This window comes from Mercurialis annua, linkage group LG3 (assembly GCF_937616625.2).
Source record: "Mercurialis annua linkage group LG3, ddMerAnnu1.2, whole genome shotgun sequence".
In the NCBI taxonomy this organism is placed as follows: Eukaryota; Viridiplantae; Streptophyta; class Magnoliopsida; order Malpighiales; family Euphorbiaceae; genus Mercurialis; species Mercurialis annua.
This window is the reverse complement of record NC_065572.1, coordinates 15,556,812-15,571,542: the sequence shown is the minus strand read 5'-3', so window position 1 is coordinate 15,571,542 and position 14,731 is coordinate 15,556,812. Positions and strand designations below refer to the sequence as shown.

At 34.6% G+C, this 14,731-nt stretch overlaps 2 protein-coding genes across 3 annotated transcripts; one reads left to right on the top strand and one right to left on the bottom strand.

The window, feature by feature from the left end:
• Window positions 1–211: 211 nt before the first annotated feature.
• On the bottom strand, window positions 212–8,074 carry LOC126674941 (ABC transporter B family member 26, chloroplastic-like). 2 transcript variants are annotated; one of them, XM_050369493.2, is made up of 16 exons: window positions 7,488–8,074; window positions 6,999–7,043; window positions 6,770–6,892; window positions 6,584–6,687; window positions 5,954–6,008; window positions 5,801–5,871; window positions 5,607–5,709; window positions 4,617–4,827; window positions 3,981–4,054; window positions 3,202–3,258; window positions 3,039–3,113; window positions 1,856–1,930; window positions 1,496–1,777; window positions 1,193–1,257; window positions 1,053–1,113; window positions 212–905 (listed from the first exon to the last, which is right to left on the bottom strand). In XM_050369493.2, exons 1-16 carry the CDS (start codon window positions 8,040–8,042, stop codon window positions 825–827), a joined length of 2,037 nt encoding a protein of 678 aa, XP_050225450.1. In that variant the 5' UTR covers window positions 8,043–8,074; the 3' UTR covers window positions 212–824. The 2 variants fall into 2 exon arrangements, with proteins under 2 accessions (XP_050225450.1, XP_055961199.1); XM_056105224.1 differs by lacking the exon at window positions 1,856–1,930.
• Window positions 8,075–9,728: 1,654 nt separating this feature from the next.
• Window positions 9,729–13,624, top strand: LOC126674204 (uncharacterized). Its single transcript, XM_056105180.1, has 6 exons — window positions 9,729–9,955; window positions 10,031–10,122; window positions 10,194–10,413; window positions 11,065–11,923; window positions 12,074–12,207; window positions 12,485–13,624. The coding sequence occupies exons 1-6, from the start codon at window positions 9,810–9,812 to the stop codon at window positions 13,518–13,520; spliced, it is 2,487 nt and encodes an 828-aa protein (XP_055961155.1). The 5' UTR covers window positions 9,729–9,809; the 3' UTR covers window positions 13,521–13,624.
• Window positions 13,625–14,731: the final 1,107 nt, after the last annotated feature.

Here is a 14,731-nt window from a genome sequence, read left to right as displayed (position 1 = left end):
TCGATATGTGATTTTAATTTATCCAACGGTAAATATAGATAAAACTATTGTAACTTTTAGGAAAATAAAATTATTGGGAAAACACCTTTTATATACTTAATGTGAATATGAAAATGGTTCATATTTTATAGGCCGTCAAACTTGAAAATCACCCCTCTAATTAAATTGTTAAAATAGGTTCTTTTATAGGAGGATTTAGAGAGAAAAAAAGTAGAAAAAATTAATTATATCTCACTATTAATATTATTCATATGATTAATGATAAAAAGCCAAAGCAACGCTTGGCCATTTTGCTAGTACTATACTGTACTACAGATGCTTAACTGCTGGGGATGACACATGCACTATATACAAAAACTTGCTAAATAGTAAGCCTGGCTTCCATGAACAGATAAACTTGAAGTTGCTTCTAAGAAATACATATTGTAGATGAAATTAAGGCAGCCATGGACGACAAAGAGATGAAAGAAGGCATGCAGAGAGTGAAAGAGATCAAAGGTGTAGTAGATGAAGATGAGCCACCCTCACCATCCACCATTAAAGCAAACGAGAATCATAACAAAATGAAAGCAGATGAAGAAGACAGAGGTGATGAGCAAGTGAAACGTCTTCCTCACCAGCAAGTTCCTCAGCCTGCAGATTTTTCTACTGAAGCCCTTGAGAAACTTTGACACCCAAATCAATCCACAACACATGTGTCGCTAGTTCATCTTCCATGTTCCGGTACGTCTGCGAATAGGTTTTCACTTGAAAACTTGTATATGTAGTCCGGTAACGTTTCGAGTGTCTGTGAAATATAGCTTGAAAACAGATCTTCGATTGAATTAAGCCAAAACACTTTCTTGTAGTTTGATTAAGCGTGAATATAATCCGTCTTTTCGTAGGAGTTGTACGTGGTTGCCAATCTGCAGAACAGACATACAATTAGCATAGTCATGCAGGTTTTTACAGAAAAGAATGAGATGTGATACTGATAGTTACAACAACTTTATACTATAGCTTATAATGATCATTTCATGACTTGTGTTGATCAGTGAAGCATAAGTTTTTACCTCCACGATTCGACCACCATCCATTACAATGATCCTATCAGCAGCTTTTATGGTAGATAGCCTGAATTCGGACTCCGTTAGGAAAATAATCTGATAACAAATAACTTGAACAGCAGCATAACAAGTTGAGAGAGAGAAACCTATGTGCAATGACAATGACACTTCTCTTTATCTTGTCCTCATTTTTGAGCGCATGAAGAATCCCCTGCATGTGTAAATATCAATAAATTCATGTATTAGAGATATCAGTATCAGTAGCGTAGCTAGAAAATATTGTTTGAGGTATTTCTTGTATGGCAGAAGAGCTCAAGATCAGAATTTTTTGAAAGAAATTTGCATTTCCTTCCTGTAAACTGTGAGCTTATTCAAGTATGATTTCATTGTTTCTAATAATATTGAACTTCATGTATTATTAATTTGCTAGAGTGATGGGAAAACTTTACCTTGACATAGTGTTCACTTTCTGGATCCAGAGCACTGGTGGGTTCATCAAGAATAAGAATAGCAGGGTTTCTAAGAATGGCTCTAGCAATAGCAATTTGCTGCTTTTGTCCACCACTTAGCAACTCATCATCGACAAGAGTTTCATAACCATCAGGTAGACTGGAAATAAATTCATGAGCATGGGCCAACTTTGCAGCATTTTCTATATCGTCTATATTAACATCTCGATGACATCCATACGAAATGTTCGACTTCATATCAGTGCGGAAGAGCTGTGGCTCCTGCCTAAAAAGAACACCTTAGTACAATCATATAGCTAGTATTTGGATGCATATATCACAAAATAGTACAACCCCAACCTGTCCAACATATCCTATATTTTGTTTGAGCCACCTCATATCTAACTCTTTGAGAGGAAAACCATCGATATTGATCTGAAACTCGGCCACACATTAATGTAAGAGCAAACTTATAAAAGTGATAGAGCTAATGGATTAATATTTTTCATATAACGTATGGGGCTTGATAAGGGAAGTAATATGCATTTTCTTCATAAATAAAAGTGTATATAGATTCCTTCAATTAAAAAATGTAAATATATTCTAGAAATATGTAAAAGTTAAAAAATTGAACTAAACCAATAAATTTTGGTTCAGTTTCGTTTGAAAATTATAAAAAAGTTTGGTTTTTTTGGTTTGATTCAGTTTTAGAATTAAAACCAACCAATCTGACAGACAAAAAATATCACCGAACTGACTCGTTTGGTTTGATTTGAAATATTTAAGATTCTTATAAAATCAGTCGATTTGATTTAAAAATGAATAAATTTTTGATTCGGTTCGGTTTGAATCAAATGCATATGGTCAATTGGTGAACATTTTCTTTCAAATACAACAGAAAACAAAAATGGATGATTTCCCCACTGAAAATTTCATGTATGGCAATAATGGACAAATCATAAATCGGAAGTTAGATAATAGCTTATACTATAGGGAAATAGAGATCAAGTTCATGCCCACTTTTATCTTCTCTTGGTTGGACTCTTAGGACACATTTGATATCACAAGGAATTGGAATTCAAATCCATAGACTTGCGTTAGAAATATTTTCACTAAAATTATAAATATTTCAATTTGTCTAATATGCAATTTCAAAGTTAAAAAAATTAGCGTATCTAAACTAAAAATGGAATGGGAATCTTATTCCATTCGGAAGGAGTTGGAGCCTACCAATGAGCTATAGGTCAAATTACAGGCCTATTGGACTAGAAGCTTCTCAAATTCAAACTTTTACTTTTCTAGCAGCATTCTGGTAAGGTTGTAGATTCAATTTCTCATACAAGCGCTTTCCCTCCCCAATTATCAAAAAAAAGGAGTTGGACCCCTTAGCTTTTATACATTGCATCAACAGACCATACAATATATTTGGTTATAAAAGCCAAAGCAATCACATAGAATAGATAAGATATGCATCGGTGCAATGCGTTTTTTTTTTGAAACTGGAAGACATCGGAGTAAAGGTGCAAGCAGTTTTATACTTTACCAGACCATTGGTTGGCTCATAAAGACGAAGCAAGAGATTGACTAGTGTGGTTTTTCCACTACCACTGCGTCCAACCTAGTCAAAGTACAGATGAGCAATCAATTATTGTATCCTTAGTATAACATCAAACTTGAATTAAATTGAAGTTGATAGATGCTATTACCAGTGCAACCACTTCATTTGCTTCTATACAAAGATTGAAGTTCTTTAAAATGGGAACCTGTCAAAATGAAAATAAAATGATGATTGACAGCAGCCTAGAGATCACAGAAGACCAAGTAATGTGATAAAAGGCCTAATATGCTAAAGCGGGCGTCGAGGAAAAAGAAAAGTTCACTATACAGATTACAGAAATCAGATGCTGACAGAACAATAACTTCTCCCTAATATTTTACCTAGTGGTAACCTATGCTGTATGAAAACTTTTAAGATGCAAAACTTCATGCCATCGATGCAAGAATGTTAAACTGTGTAACAAAGTTCTATACATAATCCAGGCATGTCAGTATTTTGTCAATTGACCGCTATAGGATACTTCTTTGAAAGTAAGAGTTTCACAGAACAACTAATTGCAAATGATTTATAAAAAAATGGAATTAGTAGCTCTTTTAAAAAGTTTTTTCTTTTTCTTCCAAACCCTTGCTTAGCTGTTTTAGGCACTATTGATGCAACAATTTCATCAGTTTCTTCTGTGTTGAAAAGAATTCAGGTTAATAACAAAGATGAATGGAAGGTCACTTATGACAAAGCAAATTAATACCCACAAATTTAATAAATTGTCAACAAAGCAGCAAAATCCATCTGGGAGAACTTGTACATTACATGTTTTACTAATTAAATTAACTTAAATTGCATTTAAGCAAGAAAAAAAGCTTTACAGAGTTGCGGCTAAGAGGATAGAGCACATAAATATTTTCTTGCTTCAGAAGACATGGTACTTACAGTTGGCCTTGAAGGATAATGAAAAGTTACGTCTATAAAATGAATTTGTCCCGTTAGCCTTTGCAATTTCACGCCTGTAAATAAAATATGATGGACCATTATTTGAAATTTTGAAAGCAGTCTGCAGAATACAAACAATAGTTTCAGATTTTAAGCAAGCAAACTGTTGAAATTGCATCACTAAACAGAGAATTATAAGAGATGCAAGCCAGATGGCAAAAAAAGACAGAAATTTATCATAGTCAATATCTTTATTTGGTATATCTCTGTACATAACATGCATTTAAATTTCAAGAAACATTGTTAGAAATCCTGTTCAAGCAATTTTAAGTAGTTGAAATGGTTAAAATATATGTTGCATGAAAACAGAAATTAGGAAATGCTGAAAAGGGAAAAGGAAGAATAATATTTTTTACACAAATAGGTTATAAATATCATTTTTTTGAGTTCCAGAATTGTTTTTAAAACAAAAATAAAACGCCGAAATGTAGGACTCCACAAGTTCTTGTGCAACATATGTTAAAAACCTTCCACAATATTTTGCAAAGAACTTTTAACCCTAAATTGCATTAGGAAGACTCATAGAAAGAAAGAGTACTAATGCCAGTTCTGCTTGAACCACAGCAGATTACTTACCATTGGATAGGAATTGTTTGCTTGGTGGAAGTTGCATTAACTGGAAAACTTTCTCACTCGCTCCAACAGCCTGCAGCAATGATGACATACTGTCCACCACCCTCCAGGTCGCATAAATTAACCACTCACAGTATAATATATACTTTGTAAGTTGTTCAGTTGATACATGTCCGGTCCAAATAGACATTCCTCCTAACAATAATGCAACAACCTGTAGAATGTTACACTTAGCTATATATTAGTAAACAAATGACTTTTATCAGGATTGAACTTTCACATGCTGCCAAAAACATACCGACAAGCATTTTGCTCTTTGTCAGGGAAATTCATTTATAACTGTCTAATACTGATCATTGATGATCAATCACCATATAATTCATGTGTGAATAACAATCATGAAACATAAGAAATTGTAATCCGTGATCAATACTCAAGAAAATATACAGACTTAAGAAAATTAAAATTGCCTTTTAATGTAGAGTGTTTTCTTGATGTTCACATAATCTGTGCATGCCCCAGTTTCTATGCATCTAGCAGGGAAAGCATAAGAGTCAAAACAATAGTAACATACAAAATATATGAAAATTTTATTTGCATCATACTGATTTTAAAGTCTTCTAAATGATTAGGAGCTCAATGTACTGGGTAATGCATTTGAGTCCATTGTATCAAGTGAAGATATATGGGATTGCTATAAGCTCATAAAATATTTAACTTGTGACTCCAGTCAGGTCCCTAGGGTGGTTGATAAAATTATTTTACAGCATGAACGACAGAGATGACCAGTACAGATGTGATGCGAAACAGAGAACAACCAATAAAACACAGGTTATGCTTTTAGAATTGTCACACCCCATTATATTGAGGAAAAGAAAAGTATTGCATTGAAGCTGTTACTATGTACATTCAACACACTGAAAAACCTTCATCATTCATAACAACCACATAGCAATATCCAACCATAAAATTATGCTCTTAAATAATTCAAACCTGAGTTGCACGATAAAGGCTGTGGAAGCTCATATTCCATAAGCCATAAGCTGCACTTTCTCGAAAGCTTACAAAATCTAATTTCTCCAACCAATGCTTGTACCTGCCATCACGAAGGCAGGACCACTTCAGCCTTCAATAAATGAGACTTCTAAGGATAAGTAGTAATAGTCATCACTAGTAAAAGTCATTGCCTGCTAAATTCCATTTTCTCTGTTCCATAAATCCGGACAGTTCTTATCATGGAGAATGTCTCTTCTGCGGTCTATATCAAACAGAAATGAAAAAAAAATTATCATTCCCACGACCAAGTTCCTTTTCTTTAAATTAGATCACATAGAGTCTACCTCATTGGCATAAGAGATGAAATCTTGAGTCAACTTGGCAGCTCTCTTCTGATACCTATGAACAAATAAAATCTTTCAAAATGATGGAGCCGGTGCAGATAATCGTGCTTTACGATTATAAAGCAAATCAATAGACCAGCTGAAGCAACATGCATGCATGTTCCAGGGATGATCTTTAGGCAACTTATATTTCCACAAATTCCACTCTGAGTACAATATAGAGTATCGCGTCAGCAGAAGATATTTCTCCCAAGGAAACGAGATACCATTCAGCCAAAAGACCTGGTAAAATTTGAATTTAATTCCCAAATTTCAGGAAAGGAAATCACATGGAGATTCCAAAAAGTAGGTGAAAGTGGATGAAAACATAGGGACAAAGACGAACCCTAACTACAATATGCATGGGGTTTTATTCTTTATGGACTATTAAACTACTAGTCATACATTATTGGCAAATGTTTAACTTCTGAGTTTGGATAAATTCCTACCAATAGAAATAGATAAATACAGAAAGCCTATCATAATACGAGACAATTAAGGAACTAAGAAGACTACCTTGAACTGTAAGTGATTAATCTATTAAGTATTAACCAAGTATTGAATGAAAAGCTACATAAGCACTAATCTCACCTGCCATAAACTAGAAAAATGGTGGCCAGAACACAGCCTATGAGAATGGAAGAAAATGCAAGAGGACAGGATAAACATAGCAAATTGATCATAGCACCAGTGCCCTAAAACATTCGAAATATAAAACCACAACTTAGAAATTTGACAAAGGAAAAGAAATCCATAACCTTAAAAAAAGACAACAACCTGAAGTACATTGCGCACTATCAAATGGATATCCTTTCCAACAACACTTGAAAGTCGCTGACAATCTGAGCCGAGTCGACTTGTCAAGCCACCAACTTCTTGTGAGTCAAAGAAGTTCATATCCTACATCAAAACAAACCATATTCATCATTAAAGGAGAATAAAATGCTATAACAAATAATAGAGGCAGTTCAAGCATAGAAACAACAACCATGAATGAAAAGCAAACCTGAAAAATAAGAGCTGAATATAAAGCTTCTCTGAGGCGATTAACCTGCAATTATTTCAGAAGAAATCATGAAGATGGATGACTATTTTTGTGATTTTATTTAAAATATATTGAAAACCACAAAAATTAAAATCATACTAGCAAGGCTTAACATCATAAAAATTTACCAACTTTACACATTTTCCCAATTTAATCACACTTTTTAAAAAAAGTACAGACACCAACTCTCATTTTTTCCAAATCGATTCACGGGGTCATAATTTACTAAATTGGCAGCCAAAAAATGACTTCCACCGCAGCAAATTCCACGGAGAATGAGTGGCACCTCAGCAAATTATGACCTCGTATAAAGTTAGCAATTTTTATGACATTAACCCTGTTAGGGGTTGCAAAGCATCCAACTTTATACACAATACACTCAAAAATTCAAAATTCAAAATGGATGACACACATAAATTCCTTGATAAAGTAAAAGAAAAGGGTACGAACCAGAATGACATTAGAAATGGCAAAACAAACACTTCTGAATCCACTACTAATTCCGGAAATCAAACACAATAAACCCAAAAAACGCGTGTTTCTTGAGAAAATCATAGGCTGGCCATTCTGAGCAGCAAAGATAGACTCTGCCAATACTCTCGGCATTGTTATCTCCGCAACAGCAGCTATTACCAAAGAAGTAAACGCAGCAACCATAATCCATTTCTCATTTCCAAGCAATTCCCACATCTTAACAACAGTTCCGAAAACCGTAGCCGAATTCTTCTCATTATCATGCTCTACTACTTCCCCAGAATCACTCAAATCCCACCATGTTTTGGAAGTTTGAAAGAACTGGAAAGTGTTGTGATTGGTTGAATTTAATGATGATGATGGTGAATGTGGAAATTTGAATCCGCTGTATCGGATTGTTGAAGAAGCTGGTATTAGGAATTGAGATTCAGCTGTGTAGTTGGTAATTGAAGAGACATGGTAGTGGATATATCTTCTGCAGCATGTAGTGGAGTTCAGACAGTAAAGATTCAGAGCAGAGGTAATAGACATTTGATTTTACCCAAATGTTGGAGAAAGGGAAACTTAAACAGAGTTTAGGGATAAGTTTCAAAATGTACCTCAGCTTTTATAAACGAACAAATGATCATTTTACCCCCGAACTTGGCACAAGGTATCAAAAAGGTCCAAATTAAGGATCACTTTTACCTTGAAATTAGCAAAATTGGTACAAAAAAACCCCTCCCCACTCTCACCTAAGAGAGTGAAACACACTCTCCGATTTTGGTGGTGGTTTTTTTGTTCCTAAATGGTTTTTAATGATAAAAGGTTTAAAATAATCCTAAATTTTTTTAACATTATATAAATTAGTCCATAATAATAAAAAAAATGCAATTTAATTTTAAAAATTTTATATATCAAAATTATATTAACTAAAAATATAAAAGACTTCTTTGTATATTTTGCCAAAAAATTTCGAATTATTTTTTAAAATATGATGAGCAGCTGCCAGAAATTTTTCCGGCAGCCGCTCACCGTCAGAGACGAACTAGAGTTCGTCTCTCAGACGAACTCCGTTCGTCACTGTGTCCGTCTGAGAGACGAATGACGAACCCGATTTGGGTTCGTTAGAGAGACGAACCCAGTTCGTCTCTTCGTCTGAGAGACGAACTCTCAGATATGAGAGGCGAACTGAGTTCGTGTCTCAGCTGTTGCGAAGGTGTCCGACGGTGTCAGATGGATTTGGACGGTGGATTATGGTGGTGGTCGGTGGAGGAATAGAGATAGTGGTGGTGGAGGAAGATGGATTTTAAATTAATTAAAGTTAAATATTTTATTTAATTAAATTAATAAGAGTTAATTTTTTTAAATTTAGAACCTCACTCCCTATTTAAGGTGCCATATCAGCATAGGGGTGTTTTTAAAACGGTTTTGCCAAGTTCAGGGTAAAAGTAATCCGGTTTTACTAATTTGAACGTTTTTAATACTTTGTGGGGATGGTGGTAAAGTGGAGGTTTTTAAGTGTTTTGAACACACCTTTTTATTTTATTTTCATTACTACTACACATTTAATTTTAGTCAAATTTAAATTTGTAATAGTGAACATGTAACATGAACTTACATATACTCATGTGGCTATAATTATAAGGATTTTTAAAATATTATGCGGCGTTAATAATTTATTTTTTTATTATTTATCTATCGTTTTCTTCTTCTTTGATAGATCAAATGTTATTCGATCTATATTAGTTGATTCATAGAGTTGTACTTCAATGATAAAGTAACAATTTGCTCACTGGACTTGTAAACAATCGATTAAAACATATTTACCTTTATAATCAAATTAGTCGTAATTTTTTTATCAATTTGTCTCATCGTAGCATACTAATCAATATCGGTTACCGAACCAGGTGTAAAAATAAGATAACTTGATAAAAAAAAATATTAAATTTAGAACTAAATTGAACATAATATTAAAATCTGTACTACTTGTCCATCACTTACAAGTTGAGGAGGGCAAATTGCCCCTCAATAGTCAATTCGTATATTTTCTGATAAAAAAATTGATGTATTTATAAATTGTTGAGTTCCATTTATGAATCAAAACATTGTATAGCATCATTCTGAATTTTTTTACAAACGTTGAGGAACCAATTAGGACCCTAGATCAAACGACATCGTATGATGCATCTAGGCCGTGTTTTTTTTTTTTTTTAAATGATCTAGGCCGTGTTTGGTTTGTTAAAGTTAAAATTAAAATTACAGTAATTCCAATGATTTTCTGCTACTGACATAGATTTGACGCATTGAGCTTGAAAAATGGCGGACAAAGAAACAAATCAAACAACAGAACCAGATAAAGAAGACGACTCCGAGACTGAGAAGGAGCAAGAGAACCCGAAGATCAAGCCACGACCCATCGTGCGTCTCGGCATCTTTCTGATCTCTCACAGCATCTTCTTCAGGTAATCATTTCCCTCGTTTTAAACAAATTTTGATTCCTTTTGTTCTTTCTATTCACACTTTCGGTTATTTTTCAGTGTAATTTGTTGTACAGCTGGGGTTTTAGCGCTCCTTTTACTTCCAGTTCTCGCTAAGAACACTTACATTTCCGAAAATGCCCTCATGCCTGGTTGGTCTCGCTCTTTTTAAGCTCTACTAGTAGTAATCTCTAGCTTTTTAATGTTTTTGTCGCTTTTGCAGGCTCCGCGAGTTCTATGCTTTCCAATCATCACATTTTGGAGGCTAATAGATTGGTTCAGGATTTAAGTAGCGTAGATGTCGGGCCTGACGAGGATTCAGGCATGTATGTATGCTTCAATTGTGTACATTTTTTACTTTTTGTCGTGTGTATTTTTTATTCTAATAGATTGGTTCAGGATTTAAGTAGCGTAGATGTCGGGCCTGACGAGGATTCAGGCATGTATGTATGCTTCAATTGTGTACATTTTTTACTTTTTGTCGTGTGTATTTTTTATTGATTGGCGTCGGGCAATTGATTTCGGAATTGAATCCACAATTTAGTAGAATGCTGCTTAGCGCTTTTAGTTCATTGTTTAATGATATACTTTTATGTTTTCATGTACGCAAACCATACTTTGTTATTGTGCTGGTATGAGCAAAAAACTGACTTTTATAGAGTAGAAGGTTGGTTGAGTATTGTTTTGGTGATTTATGAGCTGCTTTTGGAGTAGGACTGTTATGACTCAGATAGGTTTGCTTAGCATGAATTGAATGGAGGAACGTTTGGAAGATTTAAATCATGTAATTCCCAGGCTGGGGCTTGAGTATGTAACTGAATGTAACTAGTTAAAGTGAGTTGTAATATCCTCAATCTATGTAGGGTACCATGGCTAGTGAAGATAGGACAGTAATTATGCTTACCCAAATGTTTAAAAATCACATCGAAAATAGATTTTATATCTTAATTCAGTAGTTTATAAAGATTCCTAGTTCTATTTGTTTCTCTTCTATATCCCTAAACATTTTACTCTTCAGACTGATGAATAACTATAGGAGAGGAGAAATTAAGGAACTCTGATGCTATGTTTGGTCTTGTTATTATTGTTAACAGGGAAAGACGAAGGATACTGGCGAGATATTTGTCAAACATGGGTGCTGAAGTTAGTTACCACAAATTCCATTCAGAGATGAATCAGTTTCATCCACTGCATTTCTTCTCCAGCCCCGACTCCGGAATAATGAGACAGAACTTGAGCTGTTCACTTTATGGTATTAACACTGTTGGGATTATAAGAGCACCTCATGGTGATGGAAAGGAATCTATTGTGTTGGTGACTCCTTACAATTTTGGGAAGAGTGATTCCAGTGAAGCGTTATCTTTGAGTATTGCATACTCTGTGTTTTCCTTGCTCACTCAAGTTACATGGCTAGCCAAGGATGTCATTTGGCTTGTTGCTGACTCACAGTATGGTGAATATGCCCCTGTTGCTGCATGGTTGAGAGATTATCACACACCAGTATTTACTGGGTTGGCTTCAGTGAGTACTGATGCATGTGTCAAAGATAGCAGTCTCTATGTATTGGAAGAGAATTCTGCTGCTCAAAGAAAAATACATGACGGTTTTAGACGTGCTGGAACCATGGCTGCTGCCCTGGTTGTAAAGGTTACAGATGGAAATGAAATGTGGGATGACACTCTTACTATCTATGCTGAGGCATCCAATGGGCAAATGCCAAACCTAGATCTCATCAATATTGTGAATTATTTAGCTGTTCATAGGCAAGGTTTGCATGTAAAGGTTCAGAAACTGTGGTCTCTACTTAATCTAAAATGGCTCGAGATTTTGGGTAAGGCATTTGAATATCTAGGGAAAGAGGCCAAAAAGTTGAATCCCAATTGGAAATTTGGTATTCCAGCTGCAGATTATATTGAAAGTTCTCTTACACTTGCAAGTTCGTTGTATCACCAGGTATTCAACTTCTTTTGATTGATCATCTTTTGAATTAATTTTTGGGGAGGTGTTAGGGTAGCAGAAGGGGGATTTATCAATTGCTTTAGGTATCTCCATTGAATCAGCATGCAAATCACGGTATACATCACCCTTTCCTTTCCTTGTCAGGCGTTGGGCATTCCGACAGGTTCCCATGGTGCTTTCCGTGATTTCCAAGTTGATGCAATTACTTTGGAGATTTCACCCAAAATTTCTTCTAATAAGAAAGCCAAGCACAATGAGTTTGTTCTGCGAGGTGGAAGGTCAGTGCTTGTTTTACATTTCTTTTCTTTTGATTTTTTGACATTGTTTTATAGATTGCCATCTAATTCAATCTCAAACTGGGGATACCGATGAATGTAAATTTTTGATTGAACGGCCTCTGGAGTTATTGTATTTGTATCTTTGAGAGTTGTTTATAGCTAAGACTTTCTTAATTTTGACTAGGGAAGTTTATTTTAGTCTCAATTTTTAATTACTAGAAAACCTAAAGCAATATATGTGCCATCTCGCTGAACTTTTTTCCTCTTACTTTTGCAGATTGATAGAAGGAGTTATAAGATCAGTAAATAATCTCCTTGAGAAGTTTCACCAGTCATTTTTCTTATACCTTTTAACAGCTCCTGGTAAGTTTGTGTCAGTTGGAGTTTACATGATCGCTTTTGCCCTCCTTGTAGCTCCACTTCCCCTGGTTGCCGCTTCCATTTATGCCAATGCTAATCAACTGGATCTTGGGTTGGAAGATGGCAAATCAACTCTTGAATCCTCTGAATCAAATGAGAAGGACGCGACTGAATTAATTGAGGAAGAGATTTCTGATATAAATGAGAAAGGCGCTACTAAATCAAATAAAGAAGAGATTACTGAAGGGAATGAGAAAGATATAGCTGAATCGAATGAGAAAGACAACATTGAATCAAATGAAAAGGATGATACTAAACCAATAGACATTACTTTCAGGACATGGAAATGGCTGCATGCAGCAAAAGAAGTGTTTGTCATTCATATATGGGGTGCAATAATTTCTTTGCTGCCATATTTCATTTGTCAAATGCCTGATTGGAGCCCAACATTCAGTTTTATTTCCTGGGTATCACTTTCAATCATCAGCCTTCTAATCTTGTACCTTATCTTGGGATCACCATTTTCTCATGCCTATGTATCTGAATGTCAGATAGGCGAATGGGGCAATCTAAAATCAGTGACCATATCAACCGTTTTCATTGGTTTGTTGCTTATGTCGATTGTTAATTTTGCTACAGCAGAATTTGGGGCATTACTGATAGTACCAACATGTTTGTTGGCTCATCCATTTAAGCTTGACATTGGAACTAAAAGTTTGGGGAGTTTCCTGAGGATTGTTTGTAATTTGATTTTAGGATTCATTTCATTTCCGCCAGTTGCATTTTTTGTATCAAAAGGTATGTTTGAAGGTCTTGAAAGCATTAACATTGGTGACTTCTGGAACTGGATGGAGTCTCTTTCGGCTTGGAACAGCGCTACTTACATCTACATAGGTATGGTCCATCTGCCATGTTGGGTGTTATGCATACACATTTTACTTCATTCTTGTTGACACGCTTCTCGTTTTTGTTGGTAGTGTTATTAAATGAGCTAAACATGCAAATCTTTTTATTTGATTTTCTCAAGAATTGCTCACCAGAAACTGATTTGCTAGGAGTTTGTTTGTCTTTTTTAGCGTTGTGATAGTTTCTTTTAAATTTACATTTATCTAATGGAAGATGTACCATTATTGTATTGAGGTACATGCCACAGTTATCAAGCATACTCAGATTAATAGCAATCGTTTGTGACCCATAATTTCTTGAAGCTGACTAAGCATATAGATAAGCTAAGCCATTGCATTTATGTTTATGTTGTGTTCTCTCTTTTACGGGCCGTACTAAGAGGTGAGCTTGCATACACCAGATAAGGCTCATTTACCGTATGCTATATATGCAAACATTTTTTCTTTCAGAGAATGATCACTTCAGTTCATCAATTTGTATGGCATGATCGACGAGGTTCAGTTTTATCTATTAAGGTCAAATGAGTTCAGAAATGTCTTACTATTCTATCTCGATTTGGATCTGTTTGATTTAATTTTTGAAACATTTGGGTCTACTTGATCTTTATTGATCAAATTAGATCTATTTAATTTTGTGATGCAAGTTCATGGATCATAATATACATTCTCCCTATTTTCTTCTTTGGGTTAAAGGGAACAAAGAAACAAAGATTCACATTCACTTTGGAATTACGGTTGAATAGGGTGTTTGCTTCTCTCTGTTATAAGAGCGTAACAGAAGTAAAATATATTAGTTGACAGTAATTTTAGGTGGAAGAATGAGCCGGAAGTTACCATATGCTTCATCCATTAGACAGGTTAAGTGACAAGTTGTGAATTGAGAAAATTTTAGAGGAAATTACACAAAAGACTCTTTTCTAACTTATTTGCTATGAATACCTCAATTTTAAAAATTAATTTTTTTTCTCATTTTTCTATTGTTTTTAGTTGTATTCTTAACTAAATTTAATTTATTTGCATTTTTACTCTCTCTTCTTTAAAAGTATGTGCACCTTATATTTTTGAGAGATTTATATATTTACCAAAAAAATATATATTTGAATTTCTACTTCAACACGGAAAAGTCAATAAAAATACTCCATGATTTGTCCATTTTAATGTTTTTACTCTCCGTGTCCATAAGTTAGTGACTTTATTCCAATCATATAAAGCATGACTTGACACCTTTTTTCTTTTTTTTCTTTCTTTCTTTCTTATAT